The 26,818-nt window shown below is 31.5% G+C and overlaps 1 protein-coding gene across 4 annotated transcripts; it reads right to left on the reverse strand.

Moving 5' to 3' along the window:
* On the reverse strand, positions 1-26,818 carry LOC143064384 (major facilitator superfamily domain-containing protein 6-like). Of its 4 annotated transcripts, XM_076237169.1 has the most exons (8): positions 26,625-26,818; positions 25,943-26,067; positions 12,230-13,020; positions 10,722-10,875; positions 9,327-9,492; positions 8,114-8,317; positions 4,154-4,389; positions 1-2,817 (listed from the first exon to the last, which is right to left on the reverse strand). In XM_076237169.1, the coding sequence occupies exons 3-8, from the start codon at positions 12,943-12,945 to the stop codon at positions 2,770-2,772; spliced, it is 1,524 nt and encodes a 507-aa protein (XP_076093284.1). In that variant the 5' UTR covers positions 12,946-13,020; positions 25,943-26,067; positions 26,625-26,818; the 3' UTR covers positions 1-2,769. The 4 variants fall into 4 exon arrangements, with proteins under 4 accessions (XP_076093284.1, XP_076093283.1, XP_076093286.1 ...); XM_076237168.1 differs by lacking the exon at positions 25,943-26,067; XM_076237171.1 differs by lacking the exons at positions 25,943-26,067; positions 26,625-26,818 and adding an exon at positions 22,444-22,536.

Genomic DNA, 26,818 nt, shown 5'->3' on the forward strand with positions numbered 1-26,818 from the left:
CCATTTTTCTTTTGATTTTATTTTTCTAACAACGTTTGAACAGTCAGTAACTATAATAAATAACTTTAAAACAAACATGCAGTAACGAATCACTAAGACATATTTTTCTACATAATAAAAAGTAAGGATATTTCTACATTATAACATATTTGCCTATTTCATTTTCAGATCACCTACGTATTATTTCATTGTCAAATTCTTTTTTTCCTGGCTATAATTCAATGTATACATCCAATTCAAATGAATCAAAATTTATATTTTAAAGAGAGTTATTGCACTTCATTCTAATGTGACTTCTATTGCACTAAATTTTCTGATTACTTCTATTGCACTAATCTTCAGAATGTTATTTTATATCAAATTTCTGAAATACAGTGTATTATAAATTGTTGAGCTATAAGGAGTAAAATATTATTGAAATAACGTCTATAACTACATTTGAAGCTGGGATCTATATAGAGTTTAAAGTTTAAAGTTTACAGTTACAAGTTTTCTTTTTCTAAATATTTATACCATACACTCAAGATCTGACGTCAAAAGCTACTTTTTTTTTTTATCATCTGTGAAAGTTCAATATTAAGTTCGTGATATGTAAATATCTTCAGAAAGAATCACGAAGCTGTGGTAGCAAGTTGATTGAAAATGAAAACTGGTTGAATGCATGAAAAAGATTAAAACCGCTTTGTTCTACACATATATGTGTCAACAGTACTACATGTATCAAGAATTATACATATTAATTAGTAGGTATACTGACTAAGCTACATATGACACTTTTCGTATTTAATTTCATTCTAATTTCAGTGAAATAAAACAGTAGGTGGTCACATTTTATATCTTATATACAAATTTTGGAAGTAACAACCCAAAGTTTTATTTAAGGATAGAATTATTTACAACCGTTTTGAACAGCAATGTGAAAATCTGTTTTAGGGTAGAGCTGTCCATAACCAGTACTATTTGAAAACGGATCTAAGCTATAACATCTTGTCATAAACAATGTTCCAAATGTGTTAGGGGAAACGCTTTAGGACTGTGGACTGTTTGACTGACCCTTTCTTGTTATTTTAAGATATTTAAGAACTGATCCCAAGTGTATACGGCCAAAGGTGATATAAATATAATAACCCAATATATATAAGTTCAACAAATTAGCTTACAGATTATTTTCAAAATGAATTATAAATGTGTGCAGCATGCTGTTTAGAACAATAACATATATTGGCATAAGATATTTTTTGACACTGTTTATAGCGCAAGCCTACGAAATGCACCGTCTCTGACGCGAAAAAAATAATTCGAAACATGCTTATAATATGGCGACAGGATAAAAAAATCCATCTCAAAGTGATACATAAAGATCATCTTAAAATCACCTTCTCACTTGATTATTCATACACGAAATTTCTTTAACACTCTTTTCATTATCAATACGAACTAGGAAAATTTAAGAATCTTATCTTTAATTAAAACTTCCCTGCACTTGCCTTGGATTTCAACATGTATTTTCCCAGTAGCAGTGTGAAAGGCGAAGGTGACCTTTACAAATGCAATTTAATGTGCTGAAACGTCAATACCAGTGGGCATTGCGACTGTCCTTATCGTTAAGCCTATTAAGTTCAGATACTGAAATTCAGAATCCAGGTTTCAGATTCATACATAAAAAGAGTTTGAAGATTTGTATAACTTCTGGACTTTAATTTCCAAATAATTACCATAATAATATAAAATACTAAGACTTAGTCTACAAATTTTATCTTATATTATTGAAAAGTCTTAATGACATCCCCATCTTGTCCCAAAAAAATACAACAACCACAATTATTGACTTAAACGTTGGTCATTGATAGAGGCACTAAGGAAAGGGACTATCTTATTGTAACTTTAATTAGGCATCTGGCCGAAATCATATGCATACACTTCATGAAATGTAATTCTTGTACTAAAATTTTTCACCTGTAAAATGGGAGATAACCCATATTTTACTGTGTAGTTTTGTTCATTACAAATGCCATTTACGTTTGATTTGTAAATCTAGTAAAGATTTGTATCAGTTATGTCGCTTTACCTGGTATATCTAAAAAGTCATGAACTGATATTGGACGCAGTACATTAAGTAAGCAATTCTTAAGTGGTGTATATACTGTATGTTATTCCCACTGAATAAAAAGGGAAATGTTCGAAAACCAAAACAAATAGTTTAAGAACATTCAAAATGATAATAAAAATTTATGAAAATAATTATCTCATTAAAAATCTTAAGTTCGATAAGACAATATTCATGTAAATTCAGAATTCAAATGTACCAATAATATTGATGCAGAATTATTTATACTAAGTGTGAATAAAGAATAAGCGGGTGGTCTTTAAGAAGCAGATACTTAATAACAATAATCAAAATAAGTATCGTAACAAGAATAATATAACACAAATAAACCATAACTTTCAACTTATAAATACAAAATTTTTTTTTGATAACTAGCAGGATTTTTATCAATTAAAAATTCTTTAAATAATTCTGTAAATGTATATGCACATTTCTGTTCTATAAATTATATCACATTTTTATAAGAATAATGTCTCATCAAGTAACGAACTACATCATGACTGATTAACGTGGTACATGGAATAATAAAAATATCACACAAGAAGGAATGGTGACACTAAGATGTAAAGATTCGAGCAAACATTATTATTGACATCTGATTATCCGTAAAATATATAACCACTGCTACATATAGCATGCTGAGATTGATAAATATTCATTTCTTAATCTACAAGTTCTTCATATTTGCTTGCCTCAGGCTTTTTTGCCAGCTGAAAAAAATCAAACTGGTTAAAAAAATATATACATGAAATATATAGATAAATAAGAATGTCTTTTTACATGTATATAAAAAAAGCAGGTAAGTATATCAATTGTGAATTGATTTAAGATCATAAACTAGTTCATGTTTTAATAAAAAAAAAAAAGTAACGTATTTACAACGCACTTAACATCTCAAATTACAAAAAGAATTGTTCGATGAAAAAAAGTCATCAAAAAGAACATGTGATCAATGTATTGCATGTATATAAAATGCACTACAGACGGTCCTAAACATTAAGTTTATTCTATTTTTAAAATAAATGAGCTTTCAACGCTAAGTGACCAAAATATAAAGCAGCACAATAACTTTAAAATATGTGCATTTATTGAATAAAAATCTGTGTCATTGATTGTGACTTTCTTCATGTTTTCACTTAAGGTTATCGTCTTATTAATGCTAAGTATTTACATGAAAAGCCAAATCTTTTCATTTGTAGCAGGTACATGTCATATCTGATCAAGTTTGTAAAAATTTATCAGATCCTCTTTTAAGTAATTCTCACACATTATATAATGCAAAAATGTAATGTTTAAACTAACTTATTTCATGGAGATTTAAATTTAATTTGCTGTATTTTTAAAAATCCCGATAGTCCTTTCTAAATTTGTCTGTTTTAAACTTTAGAATTTAAAACGAGCTGTTTCAATTCGCACAGGCAAATTAGGTTTGACCTTCGAACGATTTGTCTGAGTTTTTTTAAACTTTAAGTCTCTTTTGTCAAATAGCTCTTGGACTGTTTTCGTTCTTATATATATTATTGTATTTCAAATATTCGGCTTTGAGCCTACTCAGTGATGAAGGTAAATCCAGAAAAGCGTTTCATACTCATGAGGTTTATAAAGTTTTTCATTTTGACAGGTTCAAAAAGATAAACAACTGATGCCTTGGGCTTTAATGATCCAACTGAGGACAAAAACAATTTCGTTCTCATTTTGTACACTTTCACTGTTTCTTCTGTTACCTTTTTGTTAAAACAATACAATTGTTTAACATGTTTTAAAATCCTATAATTTAGTGTGTATATTGTAGAGAAATGTGTTATATTATGATAACTGGCAACTGTAAACTTTTACTATGATCATATAATAAAGTTGTATTTACTAAATTCACTGCTAAGGTAAGGACTCATTATACCATAAACGTATGTCTTGGTAATTGTATCACATATTATTCGACACAAGAAGGGGACATACGAATACATATTTTACCAACAATTTCTTCGATTTAAAACTGCTGATAAACAAGTCTTCACAAGGTATACTTAATTTACTGCTATAACTTACAATTTGTACTATGCTAAAAGTTATCAAATTAAATCCAGAAACTCCAGCAAAGACCCAAAACGTGTTCTTAGCTCCAAGTTCTTCCACCAGTATACCACCTATCATACTTCCCGTACCGGATCCGAGACCCCAGTACACTCCATGTATAATACCTTGCAAAGTACCCAACATTTCCATAGGAACGGCATTGCAAAAATATACGGTCAGTACACACCAAACACCAGCAAACGTGAAGCCTGAAAATACAATTGAAGCTTTAAAACTGCCCCAGCTTTGTACTTATCTTTCGTCATATGATCTTCAAACTGAACTATTTTCCATAAACATATTTGTGTAAAGATGTCAAAAACTCGTTGGAAGTACTTGATAAATTGCATGCATTATATATTGGTGATTTTGAACCTGTTCAAAGTTTTGACTTTTTCTACCCTATATACCACTTTGCCTCGTATTTTCATTAAGAAAAAAATCACATCCCTATAATTAACTGGGCATTTAAAAAGTCAGACTGCGAATACATATGTTCAAACTCTTTTATGTCATTTTTTAGTAGCAAGAAACAAAAGAACTATGTAAATTGGACATGCTTTGATACTATATATGCGCTTGAATTTTTACTTGATAACATTTTTGTTCGCTTTGGAGATTCCAATTATCGTCAAGTTATTGAAATTTCAGTGAGGACTAACTGTGCACCACTTATTGACCTGTTTTTGTATTGTTATGAGTTACAATTTATGACTAAAATTAGCAAAGACCCATAGAAACAACATTTGTTACAAAAATTTAACAATACTTTTAGATATTTGGATGGTATATTGGCTCTCAATAATGACGACTTCAGTATGTTTACTAAAGAAATTTATCCCGTTGAACTTACTTTTAATAAAGCTAATACTAACAATGACCACTGCCCTTTCCTCGATCTTGATATCTATATCATTAAGGGGAAGCTTAATACAAAAAATTATGATAAAAGAGATGATTTTTCATTTCATAACATTAATTATCCATGTTTAGATTGTGACGTTCCCTTGCCACCATCTTATGGTTTTTATATATTTCAACTTGTACGGTTCGCTCGTGTATATAACAACGTATTACATTTTAGCGAGAGAAATTTATGTATTACTGAAAAATTATTACAAATTTATAGTTTTCGATATCACAAACTAGTCAAAACATTTACTTAATTTTATCATCGGTATAAGGAAATAATTCGTAACATGTAAACATCTTATACGTCCAGGTATTTCACATCCAATCTTTTATGGTTATATTCTTTACAAAGCACAAAAATGTCAGTATTAACCTCAAAAGCTTGCAAAACATTTAAACAGACTTATTAAGAAGGGATATAGTTACGACACTGTTGTCAGGTCATTAAAGATTGCAAATTTTGGCTTTAATATTGATTCACTTATAGGGTCTTTGCATCGGGAGTAAACACATTTATTTAAAAAACAGTTGTTGGCATGACACAGGTTATATTCTTCTCATATATTTTATGATAGTATGATACAAAGCTCCTAACGGGAGGGATTGTGCCTGATATTTATATGATGAAGACATAATCTTTCAATCAGTTTAATTGAGGTCTGGAGCTGGCATGTCAGTTAACTGCTAGTAGTCTGTTGTTATTTATGTATTATTGTCATTTTATTAATTTTTTTTTGTTACATCTTGTGACATCGGACTCGGACTTCTCTTGAACTGAATTTTAATGTGCGTAATGTTATGCCTTTACTTTTCTACATTCGCTAGAGGTATAGGGGGAGGGTTGAGATCTCATAAACATGTTTAACCCCGCCGCAATTTTGCGCCTGTCCAAAGTCAGGAGCCTCTGGCCTTTGTTAATCTTGTATGATTTTTAATTTTAGTTTCTTGTGTATAATTCGTAGTTTTAGTGATGACGTCCATTATCACTTTACTAGTATATATTTTTTAATGGCCAGCTGATTGACGCCTCCGGGTGCGGGAGTTTCTCGCTACATTGAAGACCCATTGGTGGCCTTCGGCTGGTGTCTGCTCTATGGTCGGGTTGTTGTCGCTTTGACACATTCCCCATTCCTTTCTCAATTTTATTGTCATTTTTATAAATAAAATAGCAGTTGTGCAAGTTGGTCATATAGATTTTTTATTTTGTAGACGTGTTTTTTATGTATATTTTGGGGTCCTATGGGTGGCTAATTGGTGTGAGCCAATGATCCGTGTTGAAGGTGTTACTTTCACCGTTAACTGTTAACTTTTAAACATTGTGACTTAGTTGGAGAGTTATCTCATTGGCACGCAGACCACATCTCTTTATTTCTATATATTAATTAAAGAGATTTTAGAAAAAATCATATTTGGTCCCTCATCTCGGATTAGCATAAAGAGGGCAATGAAAATGTCTTAAAAAAAGAACCCGTATGAATTAATAAATAATCGGTCATTGTTGATAATCGATCTAAACATCCTTTTAACTTCTTTCTACCATTCTTTCTACAGTAAAAAACCTATTAAAATATTCTATTCATATATACTAAGGAAGCATTTTCAATCAGATGTGCATTCTTAAAAATCCTTAAGATCAACTCAATTTTTTTTCTCATAGTCTTCAGATTTGCAAAAACATAAAAAAAAAAAAAAAAAAAAATTGATTTGACTACCTCCTAGTCTACTATTTTCTGTAAACAACTTTCATAAAAGTGGGAGGTTAAACTAGCCATAAAATGAGGTTTAACCCATTATTTTCTTCGGGAAATATCTGAACCAATTAGGGGATATTTCTGTTGTATTTCACTCGTTCCGTTGACTAATAATGTTTGATATTTTTCAGATTTTATGGTCTTTTAATTTACCTTGGATTACAGTATTGTTATATATGTACTTTTATTCGCTAAACTGAACTTAATGGTCAAATACATATTCCAATTAAACGGGGCTTGTACTGCAAAATCTAAATCTCTCGCTAAAAGTCATGGCAAATTTTACTTTGTTAAAAACAACGCTGATTGCAACAACAAAACATAAAAACACCAATGACAATATCATTAAAAACTCTGGACTGATTGATAGACAACATTTGTATGGAGTTTGAAGGATTGTCTCTTCAACGAACAGTCAATGCAGAAGTATTTATTGGGCATGCCTGATGGGCGACTTATTGTTTTAATCCATTGATGCAGTATTTATACAAAACCCTCTATTAAAAAACTAAAAGAACAAGCGTTTTGTACAGTTATTTAATTTTACTTTCAGATATATTGATGATGTTCTTTCACTCAATAACCCAAATATCTATGAGTGTTTGCATCGCATATACCGTTGTCAACTTAAAATGACTTAAAACTGGGAAGCGAGACAAACATTACGATTTTAGCTTTCTCATTCTCAACTTTCCATTTTTTAGTAGTAACAAACCCTCAATCTTATCGTATGATGTAAACATATCTCAAAACGAAAACACACCTGGCACCTTATGAATTTATGAGTTAACTGATATACATTACGTGTTTTCATATTCGGGCTTCATTTACAGGGGTACGTTCTTGGCCTTTAACTTCTCAAGCGCAAAGTTATTTGGAACAGAAAAAGAAGTCTGTTCTTAGATAATTTTATTGATTGATTATTCCCCATTGTAAATTATTCAATCAGCGCGGATTCGATTGGCGAAAAAATGCATGCATAGCAACGGACGCTAAACTGTCTAGTGCTTCTTTTGGTTTTTAGTAATTTTGGTTTATATGGATTCACAAAAAAGTTACATCGGTAAACTACGTTGCCTCTTGTTTATGAAAGATATGATAGAACTGCACGTCTAATAACGAAAACTGCAAATTCAGTATGCATTCATGATAAATTTCCCTTAAAATATTTTTACAGCAAGTAAAATTGAAATGAACTAGTTATGAAATACAGAAATATTTACATTTTTAAGTATTTGGTCTTACACATGTATATAAATATCCTACATACCTTGTAAAACTTCAACAGGAAGTATAAACCATGGATTGTTGATAAAAGCAAATACACAAAATCTAGCTATATATCCCAAGATACCCAATATCATAAAAGGCATTACACCAACTTTCTTTATTAGTGGAAATATAACGAAAAAAGTGATAATTTCAGCAACGTTGTTAACTACAGATGATAAACCAATTAAAAGTTGACTAGCACCTGTAAATAAATAATATAAGTGTGTTAGTTGTCATATATATAAATTTATTTCTTTAAATATCAGCCCAACAATGTTAGATCTGTAAATTTGAGGAAGCAAATGTTTTGTTCTTCCCTGGCCGGGAACCGAACTCCTGCTGCAGAAATATCGTGGCACAAAGTCGCCTTGCACTTTGACCGACGCGAAAGACCACTCAATAACTTAGGCTACATATTATATATATCATATAACTATCATAACTCATTTACAAATATTTTTTGGTTAATAAAATTATATTCTCCATTTTCCCAAGATATTGATGATATAAAGTTTTGGTTTTATAAAATTATGACACGAACTGAAGTCATGAAAGTGCCTACAAAGCCGGACAGAGAAACGCCAAGCACTTATTCGTCTCACATTCAACGTTTCAACAAGGAGACAAAAAACGAACCAAAACCCGATCTGGAGTAACTTAGAAATTCCTAGTTTTAAATATTACGGAGAAACAAACATTCCTAGCTGTGTTTTCTGTAAACAAATTAAGAATTTATTTTAAAACTATAAAAAATGGCATATATACATGTAAATGTAACATTTGCTAGATGCAATTGTATATATCATCATATTATTTTATATAAGAAAATATATAGTTGCAAAGTATTTTGTCCTATTTTGTGGTACTTGAGTAAAATTTATAAAACGCAAAATCTCCTACGAAATTTGTGCAGCTATGGTTCTCAAATTTTCATTCGATAGAACATGGATGGTGCCCTTTCTGGATATTAGGGAGTAAACTAAATGAAGGATTCCTATGGGTTACATAGGAATTGGGTTACATGTGTTGCAATGCGCCCTTTATCTTCTTTTATGACCGGATAGTTGTATAAGTTTTCCAGTTAATTTACATTTCAATATTTCAGAATCGGCTGTCTAACTTTGAGAAATTGGTATACCATAGAACAAAACTTATGGTTCAAAGAAAATAATCTAAAAGTACACATTATAATATGAAAATTTTATATTTACCCAAGTTTTCCATGTGCCAGTACAGAAAGGCCCAAATAACACCATTACACATGCCCATAACAAACATGCATACCAGCCATGAACAGTAGTGAGGGGTCATAAATAATTTAAATGTGTGTTTTATGTTTGGTTTAGGTTTGTTGTCTGCTTTGGCAGCTTTCTCATGCTGGAATATAGATAAACATATAATATAGTATTCATATACTTGAAAACAACATTATATTTTGTTACTTATTGAAGGTATTGTGTTCCTTTCAAACTGAATTACACGAGCGACAGCAACTCGACAACCTAAACAAACCAGAATATGGTTTTAGAGGTCATTTTAAATCTTGACAATTTCAAAGTGTACAAAGTCTAGCCGAGTAAATACAATTCAACAGATTCATATAATGTTTCAAGTTATACATTTTCTTATGTTGTGCAAATTTTGAATAGTTTTCAAAAACTGTATCTTCTGTGGCCGAAAACAAGCCTTAATATCCCTATTCCTTTAGTTTTCCAATTCCAAAGTTAGAAAAGTCTTAATATTTCATCTAGTTTGACAATTCAACTTAACTCGATCACATACTTTATCTGTTAGACTTGGTTATAATGTACAAGAATGAAGTATAAATAAATTACCACCTTCACCATCGAAAACGACATAATTTTGCGGACACTTACAAGTTGTCTTCACAGCTGTTTTTAAAATGACGACATTCAAGACAGGGTTTCCTAGTACAAAATGTATTATTCCCAGAAATTATCCATTAGTTCTTTAATTCAACCCCGAAAAAAATATAGCCATTGTTTCTTTTTATAGATAAGTGTTATCGCAAATTTGTTTCAATGCCAGGGGAGTAGCTTTTGATAGACTATAGTTTGAAAAAAAAAAACCGATCGAAACTTTATAGCTGTTTTTTTATCTGATCACCCAAACTCGATCGTTTTCAGTTAATTTGAATTTTAGACAAAAACACCTTTTACTGGAAAGTATTGCTACAACAATGATAACCAATCATTAAATGATATTCATTCGATGAAAACATTTCATCACTGACGTTTTCATCACTGCATGAAGTTTCAGAAATTACTGTTTAACGTTTAATGGCTTTATATAGTTGCGGTATATTTCTTCCCAAGCTAAATGAAAAGATCTTCTTTCTCCTTAGTACCGCTTCAGCCAATGGTGACACAAATGCGTTGATTCAATAGCCTTATCTAGATTTGACTTGACAATTGCTGTTTGAGGACCCGAGTTTCAGCTGAAAACTTGTATATAAAATGGAGTTATTTAATTTGAATGACTAGCTATGGGCAAGGTGAGCTTAAAATAAAAAGAAGGAAACCTGTTAACCCTGAAATAAAAAGAAAATTACATTCTATCAACCACTTCAATAATAAAGTACGTACCGGAAAGGAAAACATGAAGGCCGAAATGATTACTATTATCATACATCCAGCAAAGAAATAAAAAGCAACATGGTAGTCACTGAAAGTCACACTAATTCCACACACTTCTACTGGAGTTCTGGTTTTATTTATAACAGCACCAACAACTAGAGATCTGGAAATTTGCAGAAAAACTCTGTTAGATTCAGATATAAAAAAAATCTTTTTTGATATATATGTAAACAGAATTTTATGGTATATTAAAGTGCAGAATATTTGCTTTTGAATCATGCAAATCGGAATTAACGTTAACACTAAAAAGGTTCTATTTCAGATCTTGAATAGTTTTTGCAGCTTTTTGAGTCCAAAAAGACTGAAACCCTTTACCTTTGGGAACTTATTCTAAAGATTTATGGTTGGGGTTCACTGTAATAAAAGGTTAATTCAGCTAGTCATATTTGGTATAAATACAATCTTTTTCATTGCTGAAAAAATTCTCGATAAATTCCAGGATCGTTGCAAAAATCAAAATAAACTGTCATTTCACCGATCATCACCTTCATCAACAAAAAACGTATAATGTTGTGACCACTTCATATAATGTTGTGACCACTGTATATAATGTTTGGACCACTTCATATAATGGTCTGAGCACTGTATATAATGGTGTGAGCACTGCATATAATGGTGCGAGCACTGCATATAATGTTGTGAGCACTGCATATAATGCTGATCATTAACAAAACATGGCGTTCCATACATTTCTCCTTTTTTATTATTTAACCATTCATTTTTTTGTACAATTAACTCACTGTACATCTCAATATACATGGAAGGAAAGTTAACATTTTGTTTTCATGAATTATTTCACGTTTATGGCTACTTATTTTAGGCATATATATACATAATTTGTTGAATAAGGTTGAAAAATTGTCGTAATTGGGTAAAAACCAAATCAAATTTAACGAAATTAGTTATCAATACATATTTGACGAAAGTCAATGACTCCAACTAAGTGCAGTGATTAGGAAATTAACTGGAATCAAACTTGGATATTATATTACTATTGATTGTACACAGATATACTTTTGAAATTCAACCCAATTTGTCACGGCCTGGAATGAATATGTTTTATTGTTATAATTTTTACAAGAACATTGTTATAGTTATATCATGGTGAGTAAAAGAATATTTGTCAAATAATATCTGATTCATTTAAGACTGCTGTACTTAAAATACTAATCATTTTAGTAATTATGATATAATAATATTCAACGTTTTAATATATTTTATCCAAATTTCTCAACTTCTTTAATATTATAAAGGTTAGAATATTGACCTATTCCAGTGGCGCATCCCAACCATGCATTTCACAGTGAGTACAGTACCCCAACCCTACCCAAGCAGTTATCTGGATTAAAACAAAAACTAATAATGATAGATACTTAACCGAAAGCAAGTATAAAGCTTAGTTCAATTAGTCAGATGTTTTTTCGTGAGATAACGAATTTGATATAAGTAATACTTACAATAAACCGAAACCAAATGAAGCCCAACATCTTTGAAACCCATATTTATCGACATTCTCCATTCCTATGTGTTCTATACATCCAGAATCTGAGAGTGCAGAGAGTGGAGATTGTACTATTTCCCCTAGAATAACCAATGCTATGACCATGCCGAATACTCGTATAAGTTGTGAATCAACAAACATCCAACCTCTATCTTCCAGCAATTTGTTCTGTTCACTTGTACTTAACTTTTTGTATACAGAAGATAAAGCATCTTTACCTGAACTTGTATTGTGAAGACCTAGCGTAGAGTTTACAAATACAAGTTCAAGTTGACAATTTTTATCCGTAGTTGCAGCTGGAGGAACAAATCCTATCCCCATTAGAAAAGTTAACCATCCAAAAGTGCTTATCAACATCATCATCTTCCTTATTCGACACCTGTCTGCGATTGATCCCCATAATGGACCACTCATAAATCCAATCAACGGTCTAACTCCAGAAATGATTCCAATTTGATTTGGACTAAAACCAAGCTGTTTGTAATAAACTGAGAGAAATGGGAATACGCATCCTATTGCTCCTCCGAAACCAAAATAGAAAAGTTTATAAATTAATAAATCCGACTCAATTTTAAAGATGTTTCGTTCTGTAGACTTAGTGGATTCTTCTGTTTCTTTTTGTGTCTGTAGCTCCGCCGCGACAACAGGTCTTTTCTCATTGCAGTTTTCCATTCTTTACTTAAGGTCCCAAATCTATCATTGGAATTACACATGATGATCGTAGGTCATTTTACACATTTTTGTCTTCTGTAAAAAATAATACTAATATGAATAAAATGTCAACAACTGGATTGCAACAGATGTTAATTTTTACTTTTATCAAAAATCCATATATAAACATCGATATATATGAAAACTACGATAAACTGTATGTGAATAAAAATAGAAAGCTATATTATGAAAAAGTGATTATCTTTTGGCAATAATATTTTGTAAAATAAAGTTAACTGGCAGCAACCGATCAAATATGTAGAGATCATGCATACGCCGGAGGTCATTTTGACACATTGACAGGACATATGAGCGGAAAAAATGACGTTTAGCGCAAAAGGATAACCCATTTAAGCGCAAGATTTTTTAATCCAATTTCGTTTCTTGTAAAGTTAAATGATCAATGCTCATATAAGCGCAATATGTTAAACCTCATTTAGGGAAAAGTTAAATTACCAATGCCGATTTAAGCGACAGATATATTATGAATAATAAATTTTAAAAGAATCAATAAAGCGCAATATAAAAAAATACTCTGACAACTACAATAGTACACTAAAAGTCTAAAAGGTCATAACTCAAATGGGAAATTTATATCATAGAGAACAAACGTAAAGGGCTCTAACTTGATATACCCCTTGTGCAATTATGTTCTTAAACTTTGAGTAGGAACTGCTCCTTTTCTTTATTTTATCTAGATTGAGGAGAACATGTATCTAACTTCTTATTTTGATAAATGTTGTTGTTTTCAATTTCATTTTCATGCTCGTATTCAAGAGAAACGTATATATAACGTTATGTCCAAGATTATATAAACTGTAAATGCAAACAGCTTACACATAAGGCAAGCATAAGTTATTGTTCGTGGTTTTAGTCAACATTATTCAACCAGGTAAGTTTGCACTAAAATGGGCTATCGAAAATATAGATGAACGGATTAACCCTACGCTAAAATGGTCTATCGAAAATACAGATGAACGGATTAACCATGCGCTAAAATTAGGAGATAACTGTATTGTATTTTAAGCTCCGATGGCATCAATTGGAGATTTGATGGTCGCAAATTTAAAAGTTTACTGGCGACGCGTAAGTAAACGGGTATTTGCGACCATCAAATTCCAAATTGATGCCGTCGGAGCTTATAATACAATATTGTTATTTCCATTCTAATGAAACTGACAGAAAACAACGTTAAAACATGTATTTAAAATCTGCCATATGCCGTCTGCGATTGCGCGTACGTCCCATAGCATCAATTGTAATGCCATGTAAGAAAGTAACGTTATCCAATCAAAATGAACGTTACAAACGTTGTTGCATTAGAATGGGCTATAATGTCTGCGCTTAAATGTCTTTGTTTCGCACTATTCATATAGACCCCGAGTCGTGTCAACAGCCGTGTGTAAGAGCGTCAGGGCGAGAAGAAATTACTTTATCGAAAAAAGTTGGTTCTTTTTTTCCGGGTTTTACTGGATCGATATCTTTTGTTTAATCAGCGTTCCATAGATTTTTTCTCGACATACAGCTGATCACGGCGCTGTGATCCTTTAATTTATCAGTTTTCATTCAACAAGTTTTTTAATTTTCAATTATTTTTTTCGAATCCTATCAAATTTTAGGCTGTCGGGATCTAATACTTTTCATTACGTAAAAGACCAATAACTATCGAAGTATCTTGTGTGGACTTGTGTGCAAGGATCTCCCGGATTTTTAGAAAAATGTCCTACTCCCAGATACAATTAAAGTACTATAAACGTTAGAATTTTCTGACAAAGCAAATTACTGACATCTGTATCCTAAGGATTCGTATCCTTTCATCATCTAAACGCCGATTTCGTTCATTAAAACTTTTGAAATGGGTTTAACTAACTTGCAGCCTTCAAACTATGACCTTTCTATTTGGATAACGTCCCTTTGTTGTTATGGACGGCCGTTAGCGTTATTTTTTTTAATTATGATTTTGGGAGACTTTTATATGCATTTTGTATATGCTCAAAAGACAGTAAAACTTATGTTGCAATCTTTTTTTTTGTTTTCTACAAATATACTGAACTTGAGGCCGGGTCATAATTGTTAGTAATATTATATAGTACAAGTACACACCCGTGATATCGCGGGTCCGTAACTGAATTAAAGTATATAACTATGCCTAAGCCTTATTTTAGTAATTGGTATTGTCATCTGATAAAGTCATGTCGATTATAAGATACACAGTTTTCTCTGCTTTCAAATCTTTCTGTTTGAACCCGTCGACCTGGAACTTATCAATTATTGGAAATATTAATTATTTGGAAAACAAAAGGTCCAGGCTATCCAGGAATGGGGTATTTTTTAATCAACAGCATTGTCCTATATTAGTTATCTTAGAAAGTCTTGCTGATTGCTGAATAAAGCTACAATAGGGAACAATTTGACAATGATTGAATTTAGTATTGTCAGCCCTTTGATTATGACCCGTGTATATAGCAAAATCCTAAATACACCGTTTGGTGGTGCGCCTGTCAAATGCGGAACGTACAGATAAGGTACTGGAGTGGTGTAATTTTTAATCTACACCATTGTCCTATATTAGTTATATATAGAGTTGAATTCTTTGATTTGTCGTTTTTACCCGATGACGGCTGACAAATTGGACCTCGTAATTTTAGTATTATAGATATGTAGAATGAATTACATAAAGAGATATAAAACGTTTTCCTTCTTTTAGTTGCAATAGTCTGATTTGTGTGCCACACAGTTTGAAAAACGGTTTATCCAAGAAGAATGGCTCATAATTGTTCATTTAGCTTATAGCTGACATAGGTTTACTCTAGTGCTTACTAGTATTAAAGTTTAAAGTTTGAAAAAGATCAATCCCTTATACTGTAAAAGGCATTTTGTGCTCCAGGTATGAATGGGTACAGATAATTGTAGAACTGGGCATGCCCAAAAAGACAAATATCGGACTTATCGGGCATGCACAATTCAGGAAGTTTTATAAGTTCTGATCACTATAAGCAAGTATGATTTAAGCCACATAAGGTCGCCTTCATGTAACTGTACAACTGTACAAACAAATAATGAAGGAATTAATAAGTTAACTTGTTGCGATCTTTAGTCAGGATTCTAACACTTTTTTGTTAGTATATAGAAAGTCCCTGGCTGTACAGATCTTTTGAAAATTGTAAAACAATGCACTTTTAGTTCAACAAAATTTGGTAAAACTGCACATTCCATAAATATAAACGAATGCACAGTTTTAGTACAATGGTGGACCTAGTTGCATTCCTTTACGTGCATCAGCATGCACAGTTTTGCAACTATTTGATGATCTAGGCTTCATTGCTTTACATGAATATAAAATAACTGCAATTATTTCCTGGAAAATTATGCATGATGTACAGATCAGGTATGAAAATTGTAAAACAATGCACGCCCAGTTCAACAAACTTTAGTAAAACTGCGCATTCCATAAATATAAACGAATGCACAGTTTTACATGCATATATAAATGAACTGCTCAGCTGTACAATTTCCGCGGGAATCGTGTATGATGTACAGATCGTATAAAAATTGTAAAACAATGCACGCTCAGTTCAACAAACTTTGGCAAAGCTGTGCATTCCATAATTATAAACGAATGCACAGTTTAACAATTGTATGATGGACCTGGTTGTATTCCTTTACGTACATCACCATGCACAGTTTTACAATTGCTTGATGATCTATGCTTTATTGTTTTACATGTATATATATGAACTGTTCGTTTGTACAATTTCCTGGGAATTGTGCATAATGTACAGATCATATGAAAATTGTAAAACAATGCATGCCCAGCTCAGCAGATAATTGTAAAACTGGGCATGCTCAGTTCTGATGTGACAAAACATACATACCTGATTTTGTTGGTTTTTGACGTAGTTGAATTTAATTATATACTATATAGTTAATAACAAGTAAAAATGATTTCGTCCCATCTTTATAAGAATATCTTGCATGTTCATGAAGAAATATCTTAATATCAGAACTGAAAACTAATTTAACTATCGTATAGAAGGTAACATTTCTGAAAATAAAAAAAAAAATCATCTTTTGATATAGAATGAAATTCAAAACAGTGTGGCTGTGGCCATTGATTGACACATTAAATTCATCCATTGACTGGGATAATTTAGGTGAACGTTTGTATGTAACGACCACTGCTCACTATGTACTTTTTAAAGACACTTAAACTATGGGGTCACCAAAGGTTCTCAACACCTTAATAAAGTAATTCGAAAAATTAATCAGAAATAACATGATGTTTTGATTTATATCAATTAAATAAATCAAAACATAAAGGTTATTCCTGATTAATTTTTCGAATTATTTTATAATTAAAGTCGTTAAGAAACCTTTGGTGACCCCACAGTTTAAATGTCTATCGTAGGTACGTCTTGAACAGTGGTCGTTACAGACAAACGTTCACGTAAATTGTCCCAGTCAATGGATTAATTTAATGAGTCAATCAATGGCCACAGCCACACTGTTTTGAATTTCATTCTATACTCTCTTTCAAAAGAATTATGGATGAACATGTAGGCATGGTTCCTGGTTATACCTCATATTTGATGTCAAGCGGTGAACGATGTCCCAGACTAGCGTGACATGCCCGTGTTACTGTAAAGTTATCTCTTGATTTACAGATAATCCCCAGTGAAAAGGACAAATGTGACAAACTGATTATCATATAATATTGTACATACCAAGTGTTAATAAATTTAAGTATGAAATTAAAAAAACAAATAACAACAGCTCACATGTTTATGAAGATTTGTGATTAAGTCCATTTCAATGTTAAAATTATACAGTTCGAAAGAGACGTGTTAAACAGTGAAGTGTTAAGTTATTCATATTTAGTCAGATAATTTAAGCAATATTGTATTCACAATGCTAAGTGTAACAATTACGACTAAAGCATGGCTGCATTGGAATAATTACACATTTGATTGCGTGAGATAATGAATAGAAAAAAATGAGCAAAGCAATGCTATGTTAAACTATACTGATTGATTGTTCATTGCTTTACGTTCAAAAGCAACTATTTCATACATTCTCTGGACAAAAACCAATTGCAGTAATAGGCTGTAAACATTGGTTGGAAACTTACAGATAGAAGCGGGTAAAATAAAAATTTTTTTTTTTAACAAGGCCATTGAGCTATATATATAGTTAAATATGTACTAGTACTTAATTTACGTTACTACGTCTTTTGATTGAGTTAAGCTATTTCAATTGATATTTTATAGTGAGTCTTTCTTTGCTGTGATGTTACAATATTGTTCAGATAAGGGTGAAGGTTTGGTACCATTATAACGTTTAAACCCGCTGCAATTGTTTGCACCTGTCCTCAGTCAGGAATCTGATGTTCAATAATTGTCGTTTATTGATGTGGTTAATAAGTGCATGGTTCTAGTGTCTCGATTTCTATATGGATTGGATCGTTGGTTTTCCCGTTTAAATGGTTTTACACTAGTTTTTTTGTGGGGGTGGGGGTGAGGGGATTTGTAGTTTGTGTAGAGTTGTCTCATTGGAACTCATACCACATCTTTTTATATCTATAAACAAAAAACTAGCTAACTAGAGGTGTACATAATTTATTGATAGAATATCGATGCAAGAACTTACTGCGAACTTATGGTGTCGCGGTCTTTTATTTGATTCTAAAATTTGAGGATATGGATGGGGTCCTTCATTTCAGTATGCTATGATATTTTTTGTACCTTTTCTCTATTCTTTATTGTATAAATTGTGTCCTTTAAATATTCTTTATTTATTTAGCTTATTTTTTCTATTCTTTATTTTTTTTAGCTTATTTTTCTCTTCTTTACCTTATTCCAGTATTCCCCATCTAGACCCTCATAATATGACATTTACTTAAAATTCCATACGTTTTGTTTGATCATAAGTCTGAATTGGCCGTTGTGATTTGAGTAAATAACTGCAATCCGAATGGAAAATTACAAAATGCTGAAAATGTATTTTTTTAGCTCACCTGGCTCAAAGGGCCAAGTGAGCTTTTCACATCACTTTGCGTCCGGCGTCCGGCGTCCGGCGTCGTCTTGCGTCGTCCTGCGTCGATAACTTTTACAAAAATCTTCTCCTCTGAAACTACAGGGCAAAATTAAACCAAACTTGGCCACAATCATCATTGGGGTATCTAGTTTAAAAAATGTGTCCGGTGACCCGGCCAACCAACCAAGATGGCCGCCATGGCTAAAAATAGGACATAGGGGAAATGGCCTGAAATTTTGAGATGAATCGGACAACCTGTTGATAGGTTGCTGCCCCTGAATTAGTAATTTTAAGGAAATTTTACTGTTTTTGGTTATTATCTTGAATATTATTATAGATAGAGATAAACTGTAAAAGCAATAATGTTCAGCAAAGTAAAATTTACAAATAAGTCACATGACCGAAATGGTCAGTTGACCCCTTTAGGAGTTATTGCCCTTTATAGTCAATTTTTAACCATTTTTCGTAAATCTTAGTAATCTTTTACAAAAATCTTCTCCTTTGAAACTACTGGGCCAAATTAATCCAAACTTGGCCACAATCATCTCTGGGGTATCTAGTTTAAAAAATGTGTCCGGTGACCCGGCCATCTAACCAAAATGGCCGCCATGGCTAAAAATAGAACATAGGGGTAAAATGCAGTTTTCGGTTTACAACTCAAAAACCAAAGCATTTAGAGCTGTCAAAGGGTAAAATTGTTTATCAGGTCAAGATCTATCTGTCCTAAAATTTTCAGATGAATCGGACAACCCGTTGTTGGGTTGCTGCCCCTAAATTGGTAATTTTAAGGAAATTTTACTGTTTTGGGTTATTATCTTGAATATTATTATAGATAGAGATAAACTTTAAACAGCAATTATGTACAGCAAAGTAAGATTTACAAATAAGTCAACATGACTGAAATGGTCAATCGACCCCCTAAGGAGTTATTGTCCTTTATAGTCAATTTTTAACAATTTTTATAAAATTTGTAAATTTTTACTAACATTTTCCATAGACTAGATAGAGATAACTGTAAGCAGCAAGAATGTTCAGTAAAGTAAGACGTACAAACACATCACCATCACCAAAACACAATTTTGTCATGAATCCATCTGCTTCCTTTGTTTAATATTCACATAGACCAAGGTGAGCGACACAGGCTCTTTAGAGCCTCTAGTTTTACATTATTGATGATAATTATGGTCATTAAACTGGCAACTGTTTACCTTTCTGTCCTGTCAACCAAAGGTTAAATGGCTTACTATACGAACATTACCCTATCAGAATTAAATGTGTTCATTCAAATTTAATGACAAAATATTACGCACATGGAATAAATAAAAAATGTTATGGAGGGAAAAGTATATAAAATAGCTGATTGATCATTATCAAACTAGGCATTATCTATTTTGCCTAAAGATTATATATGAAAATCTAGGCTGTTATATTTGTGACTGTTTTGAATTAAGGAGATCAGGTATGAACACTGAGACTAAGTCAAGTAAATAATTTGAGAATAAATGCATATAATATAATTTTATTATTCTTTTATTCACAATATATAGAATGAAATTCAAAACAGTGTGGCTGTGGCCATTGATTGACACATTAAATTAATCCATTGACTGGGACAATTTACGTGAACGTTTGTCTGTAACGACCACTGTTCAAGACGTACCTACGATAGACATTTAAACTGTGGGGTCACCAAAGGTTTCTTAACGACTTTAATTATAAAATAATTCGAAAAATTAATCAGGAATAACCTTTATGTTTTGATTTATTTAATTGATATAAATCAAAACATCGTGTTATTTCTGATTAATTTTTCGAATTACTTTATTAAGGTGTTGAGAACCTTTGGTGACCCCATAGTTTAAGTGTCTTTAAAAAGTACATAGTGAGCAGTGGTCGTTACATACAAACGTTCACCTAAATTATCCCAGTCAATGGATGAATTTAATGTGTCAATCAATGGCCACAGCCACACTGTTTTGAATTTCATTCTATATGTGGGTTTTGGTTTGATTCTGACCAATGCTTATATTCCAAAGATATATGTATATGCCGCTATTATTGTTGTTGTTACCAATTATGTAAATTAATTGTATCTGATTTTATGCCCTTTATGGGCCCTGTAATTTGGGAAATAAAAATATTCTATTCTATTCTATTCTATTCAATCCTATAGACGAATAAAAAGTACTAGAATAAAATAACGCATTGACGTGGGCATACATACCTTCTAAAGAATGCCTTGCTGAATAGATACGGAAGACATCTAAGGGCATATTCAGACTAATAAGTCGATGAAAAACCATAACTTTTAACGATAAACCGACCAAAAAAAACAAAAAAAAACAAAAAAACAAACAACAGTAAACAAAAGTCATACAGAATTTATATAACATTGATCTTGTCAAGATGCTAAGTATGAAGTGCTTCGGTCAACGCTTTAAAACCCAATAAAAGTTTCTAAAAGAATTGCCTTAAATGTTACATATGGTTAATACGTTTGCGATTATTACAAATAAATCGGAGGGACAACATACCTATAGAATGTCCCCTTTTACTGACAGATCTGTAAAACTCTTTCTCTACACCGGCAATTTTTTAGTCAAAATAACTTATTTAAATTAAAAAAAAAAACCATATATCATTTATTCAATACCATAAACTAGGGTATGAAGTCCACATGTATTTGAAGTAAGCTATTTGAAACCACATACAGTATGACATATCATTAAGTTAACGAGTCAGAGGGATAACACGACAGCTTGATTAATGTGTCAGCAATGACAGTGGCGGATCCAGAACTTTTCATAAGTGCGGGGGGAGGGGGGGGGGGGGGGCTGACAGACTTAAAAAGGGCCGATCCAGTCATGCTTCAGTGATTCCTTATATAATCAACTAAATTTTTCCCAGGAAAGGGGGAGGCGCTAAATAAACTTTGGTCACCTAGACTTATCAATCAATACACATCCGATGGATTAAGTGTAATGCTAGAACATGTTCTGAAAAGTTTTACCATGTGTTATGCGAAAATATGAGTATATGAGTGGATGGCGGACCATAAATGTTAATTTCTAGAAAACAATATTTGTTTAGTTATGCATTAAACTATCAAAAGTTTGATTAAAGTACAAATAAATTTTAAGATCTTCCTGCAATGCAGCATGAATTGGTCACGGTGAATTGGTAACCTTTGAAACCAACTTTATTTGTTATGTTTGCCGTAATGCGGACTTCTTTCGTTTTAACTTTTGACCCTCGCCTATTTTAAATAGCATGGAAAAGGAATTTTGAATCTTTTATGTAGCATATTGATTAATTATTCTTTTAACAATACCAAATAACAAATTTCCCGAAACAACAACTATAATTACACGTAAATACAAATTAGTGATGGTGCGTTTGTTTTAGTGCATATTATACTTAACTTACCTTTTTCTGGTGTACAAGGTAACAAATAGTCATTTACAATTATAGTCTTTCATTTCATGATACATGTTATAGCCTTATGGCAAATTTTACTTATTTCAAATATAAAACATAACAATAAGTAATATGTTTGAGGCGGTTGTAATCTATATGAAACTAATTCACGCTACGGTAGTCTCTGACAGATTTGTTTGGTGATATTGAAAATGAAATCTTAAAATCTAAAATGAAAAATTAAATTTATTCATCGACTAAATAATGTCACAACTTTCTTACATTAAAACAAATTATAGACGTCTTAGTGCAACAAAAATCTTAATTTGAAGAATAAAGTTCTATATACATGTGACCTTAACATTTTGATATATATCTATAATACTAAAATTACGAGGTCCAATTTGTCAGCCGTCATCGGGTAAAAACGACAAATCAAAGAATTCAACTCTATATATAACTAATATAGGACAATGGTGTAAATTAAAAATTACACCACTCCAGACCCTTTTGTTTTCCACATAATTAATATTGCCAATAATTAACAAGTTCCGGGTCTAATCCGATACCGATACCAATAGTATATTCACCTGTTAGCTATTACCTTATCTGTACGTTCCGCATTTGACAGGCGCACCACCAAACGGTGTATTTAGGATTTTGCTATATACACGGGTCATAATCAAAGGGCTGACACTACTAAATTCAATCATTGTCAAATTGTTCCCTATTGTAGCTTTATTCAGCAATCAGCAAGACTTTCTAAGATAACTAATATAGGACAATGCTGTTGATTAAAAAATACCCCATTCCTGGATAGCCTGGACCTTTTGTTTTCCAAATAATTAATATTTCCAATAATTGATAAGTTCCAGGTCGACGGGTTCAAACAGAAAGATTTGAAAGCAGAGAAAACTGTGTATCTTATAATCGACATGACTTTATCAGATGACAATACCAATTACTAAAATAAGGCTTAGGCATAGTTATATACTTTAATTCAGTCACGGACCCGCGATATCACAGGTGTGTACTTGTATATATATATATATATTTCCCACATACTCATTCGTAATTTGGATATTGTTGTGAGGTTTTTACTAATACGTAACGAGTATTGCGCCTGTGTGAATTTCGCAATAATCGGAACTCTTATTCGAAAATCCGATAAATTCTTGTATGACCAGGGACCTGTTTATCGAAGCTCTCTTAGGATTAGGGCGTGTCCTAAGACACATCTTAGTCATAAGTGGGTTTATCAAACATGTCTCAACTTAAGAAAATCCTAGGAATTGTCCTAACTTTAGGATACCAATTTAGGTGTCTTAAGATGGTCTTAGGATGGTCATAACTTTAGGTTATATTCAATTTCGTCTTTTGTTCATTTTCACACGTATTATTTTTTTTAGCAGTAGTAAAATAGTTGAAGTTCTCCGTATTTATATGAAAAATGCACGAGATTTGCCTTTGAATTGTTAATATCAGTGAAACCTTGACACTTCGAATCAACTCACTCAAAAATATGTAATGATTTTTACCGATTATATATCTAGTTTACAATTAGTTTGTTAAATTTTTATATGATACGTAGTTATTATTTCTGTCTTATGTTTTGTTTTATAGAGTTTAAAAGTACAAATATTATACAATAATAATTTATTATCTTTAATGTAACACTAATAATTAGTTTCTAATTAACTATATTTAAAAAAAAATGTTGATAACATATGATATCATATTTTCATTTTTCATATTCAATTTGTATTTTCTTTTCCGCCAATACTTAGGACATCGGTTAGGATGTCCTAGCTAAGATATTCCTAAGATAGCTTCGATGTGCATGTTGAGACGTGTCGTAAGTCGGTCCTAAGCCTCCTAACTTTATCCTAAATTCTGTCCGAAGAAATTCTTAGGACAAAACTTAGGACAGTTTCGAAAAAAAAGGCCCCAGGTTTATCCGGAAATCGCAATTATTAATCTTGCTTTTTTTTAATTCTTCAAAAACGAAAGCAATGATTTTTGAATTTACAGTATATGATATGCTCATTTTTTTTAATCCCGTACATATACGACAACCGTTTTTTTCCCTTTGCTTGAAATAAGAAACTTAGAAACCACCAAAAAAGAATGAAGAAGAATTTAAAAAAAATGGTCAGTTTCTTAAAAAAAAATCGCTTATCAATGCAATGCAAGAGTATTCAAGGATTTGAATTTAAAAAAAAGTCTTAACCTACCTCAATTGAATTGTCAGGTAACCAGTATAAAAATCAGTAGAATAAGTTCATGCGATGTTTCGTTTGCCACTGAGATTTATAACTCCTTTTAAATCACTCTATTAATTTCGGTAATCGTCGGAAAATATATGAAAACACATCATCACAGTAGTAACTATACTTTGTACGTATTATTGGGTTATGGCGTTCCCACTTATATAAATAAAATCGACAGTAGTAGTTATGTTAGTTATTCGATAAATATATTTATAGAAATGTGTCCAAATACAACTCAATGAAGATAACATATAAAGTGAACATACACAAGTGGAACGACAGTCCATAACTGAAGAAGTTATTCTGCATGACAATACAAATGAATACAGGATGGAATTAAGTGTCATATTCATAGTTAGAAGGTATTGGTCTGGAAAAATCAAATTTACAAAATCAAAGGATTTCACAGGAAAACATAACCATAGTACTTGGAATTTTCGAGCCTTTGTTTTTACAAAAGCCAAATATTTAATTAATATTTCATAGTATGCAACAAAATGTTGTCCTGCAACCTTAGATACCCTGGGTTTTACTATTTTTTCCCGACATAATATAGAAATAAAGGAGATGTAGTATGATTGCTAACGAGACAACTAGATATCAGAGACACAGGACGAGGATATAAACAACTATAGGATCGTAACTGTACTAATCATTGGCTAGCGAAGATGATGCCGTTAAAGGCCATATATCCATCTTCATATTACAGACCCCTTATATGACACGTTATTGTTAGTAAGATATTTATCTCTATATCTCTATTTATTTGCCTAAAAGTGAAACAACGACGAATCTTTAATTCTACAGTTATCCGCAGTATATACATTACTATATTTGTCAAACTACTTTTAAAATAAAAAGAAACTGAACAAGATGACAGAAACATAATCATATATTCTAGTCAATATAATCTAAAGTTAAAAAAAAACATGTCCAAAATTGACATTTACATTAACAAAGTTTATAAACATTTCTTCGGAAAGTTATCAATGGTTATACAATACATTAATGAAAGCACTGAAGGTCAAAAAATAAATAAACGAAATAGCTACACTGATGACATTTCAATGTATTGGCATTTGTACGTTCGTTACTGATGTCAGGCTAGGTCCAATCTGATTAACGCGCCATAACATATATAAATCTAACAAAGAAAAGTGAACGATCTGATTTTAATCAGATTTATTTATCACGGTATGGAGCAAAACGAGAAAAAAGTACATTTTATTTTCACTTACTTGCATGTTCAAATTTAAATGTTTCGATTACACTGGTTACTACAAGCTAATTTCCGCAAGAAAAAAAAAATAGCCGGAGGTTAAAGATTATCCCTTGACGATTTTTGAAGAACACGATAAAGTGTCTGAAATAAAAACATTATATATATAGGGATATTACTCAATATTACTTTTGTGAAATGACAAACCTTATTATTTTTACAAATCTAACTTTATTTGTGTCAACAAGAATTAAATCAAATGTATTTGACAATAACAAACCTTTGATTCAAGTTTTAATGTATTTTCATATTAACTTTGATTCTTTTCAAAATTTTTTCTGTTCTTTAAAATAAAACCTTCCTTTATTTTTTACATCATTAAGATGTAACTCATACTCGGTTGACATGAACATGATTTTTGTAAAGTCAAATGCGTAAGTAACATGGTTTTGGAATTAACTGTACTGTTAAATTTTCAGTGTGTTTCACATTAGTCAGATATTTTCATTTGCATTACAATAACTATTTATAAGCGAGATGAAGTCTTACTATATTGCTTTCATTTACTAGTAAAAAGTGTGAATTGAAGAAAAAAAAATATAAAGAGAAATTTGAACACAGGCGTGAGCCATTTAAATTAAAACAAGAACATGAAAAACAAGACATTTACTGTAATTTTGTAATTAAACAAAGCTACTTACATAAAATGTCCACAACCAACTTTGAAGAAATGTATATTAATATATGTATACTAATACATGACATACATTGAAAGTATGCAATCCGCTTATATGAACTAAATCACATCCTTTTGCTTCAACAAGTTGTTATTTGAAGCATAACCACGTAAATTCGTAATCATTGAACTTCATTGTAATAATCAATATATGTACAC

Source organism: Mytilus galloprovincialis, chromosome 2, assembly GCF_965363235.1.
Source record: "Mytilus galloprovincialis chromosome 2, xbMytGall1.hap1.1, whole genome shotgun sequence".
Lineage (NCBI taxonomy): Eukaryota > Metazoa > Mollusca > Bivalvia > Mytilida > Mytilidae > Mytilus > Mytilus galloprovincialis.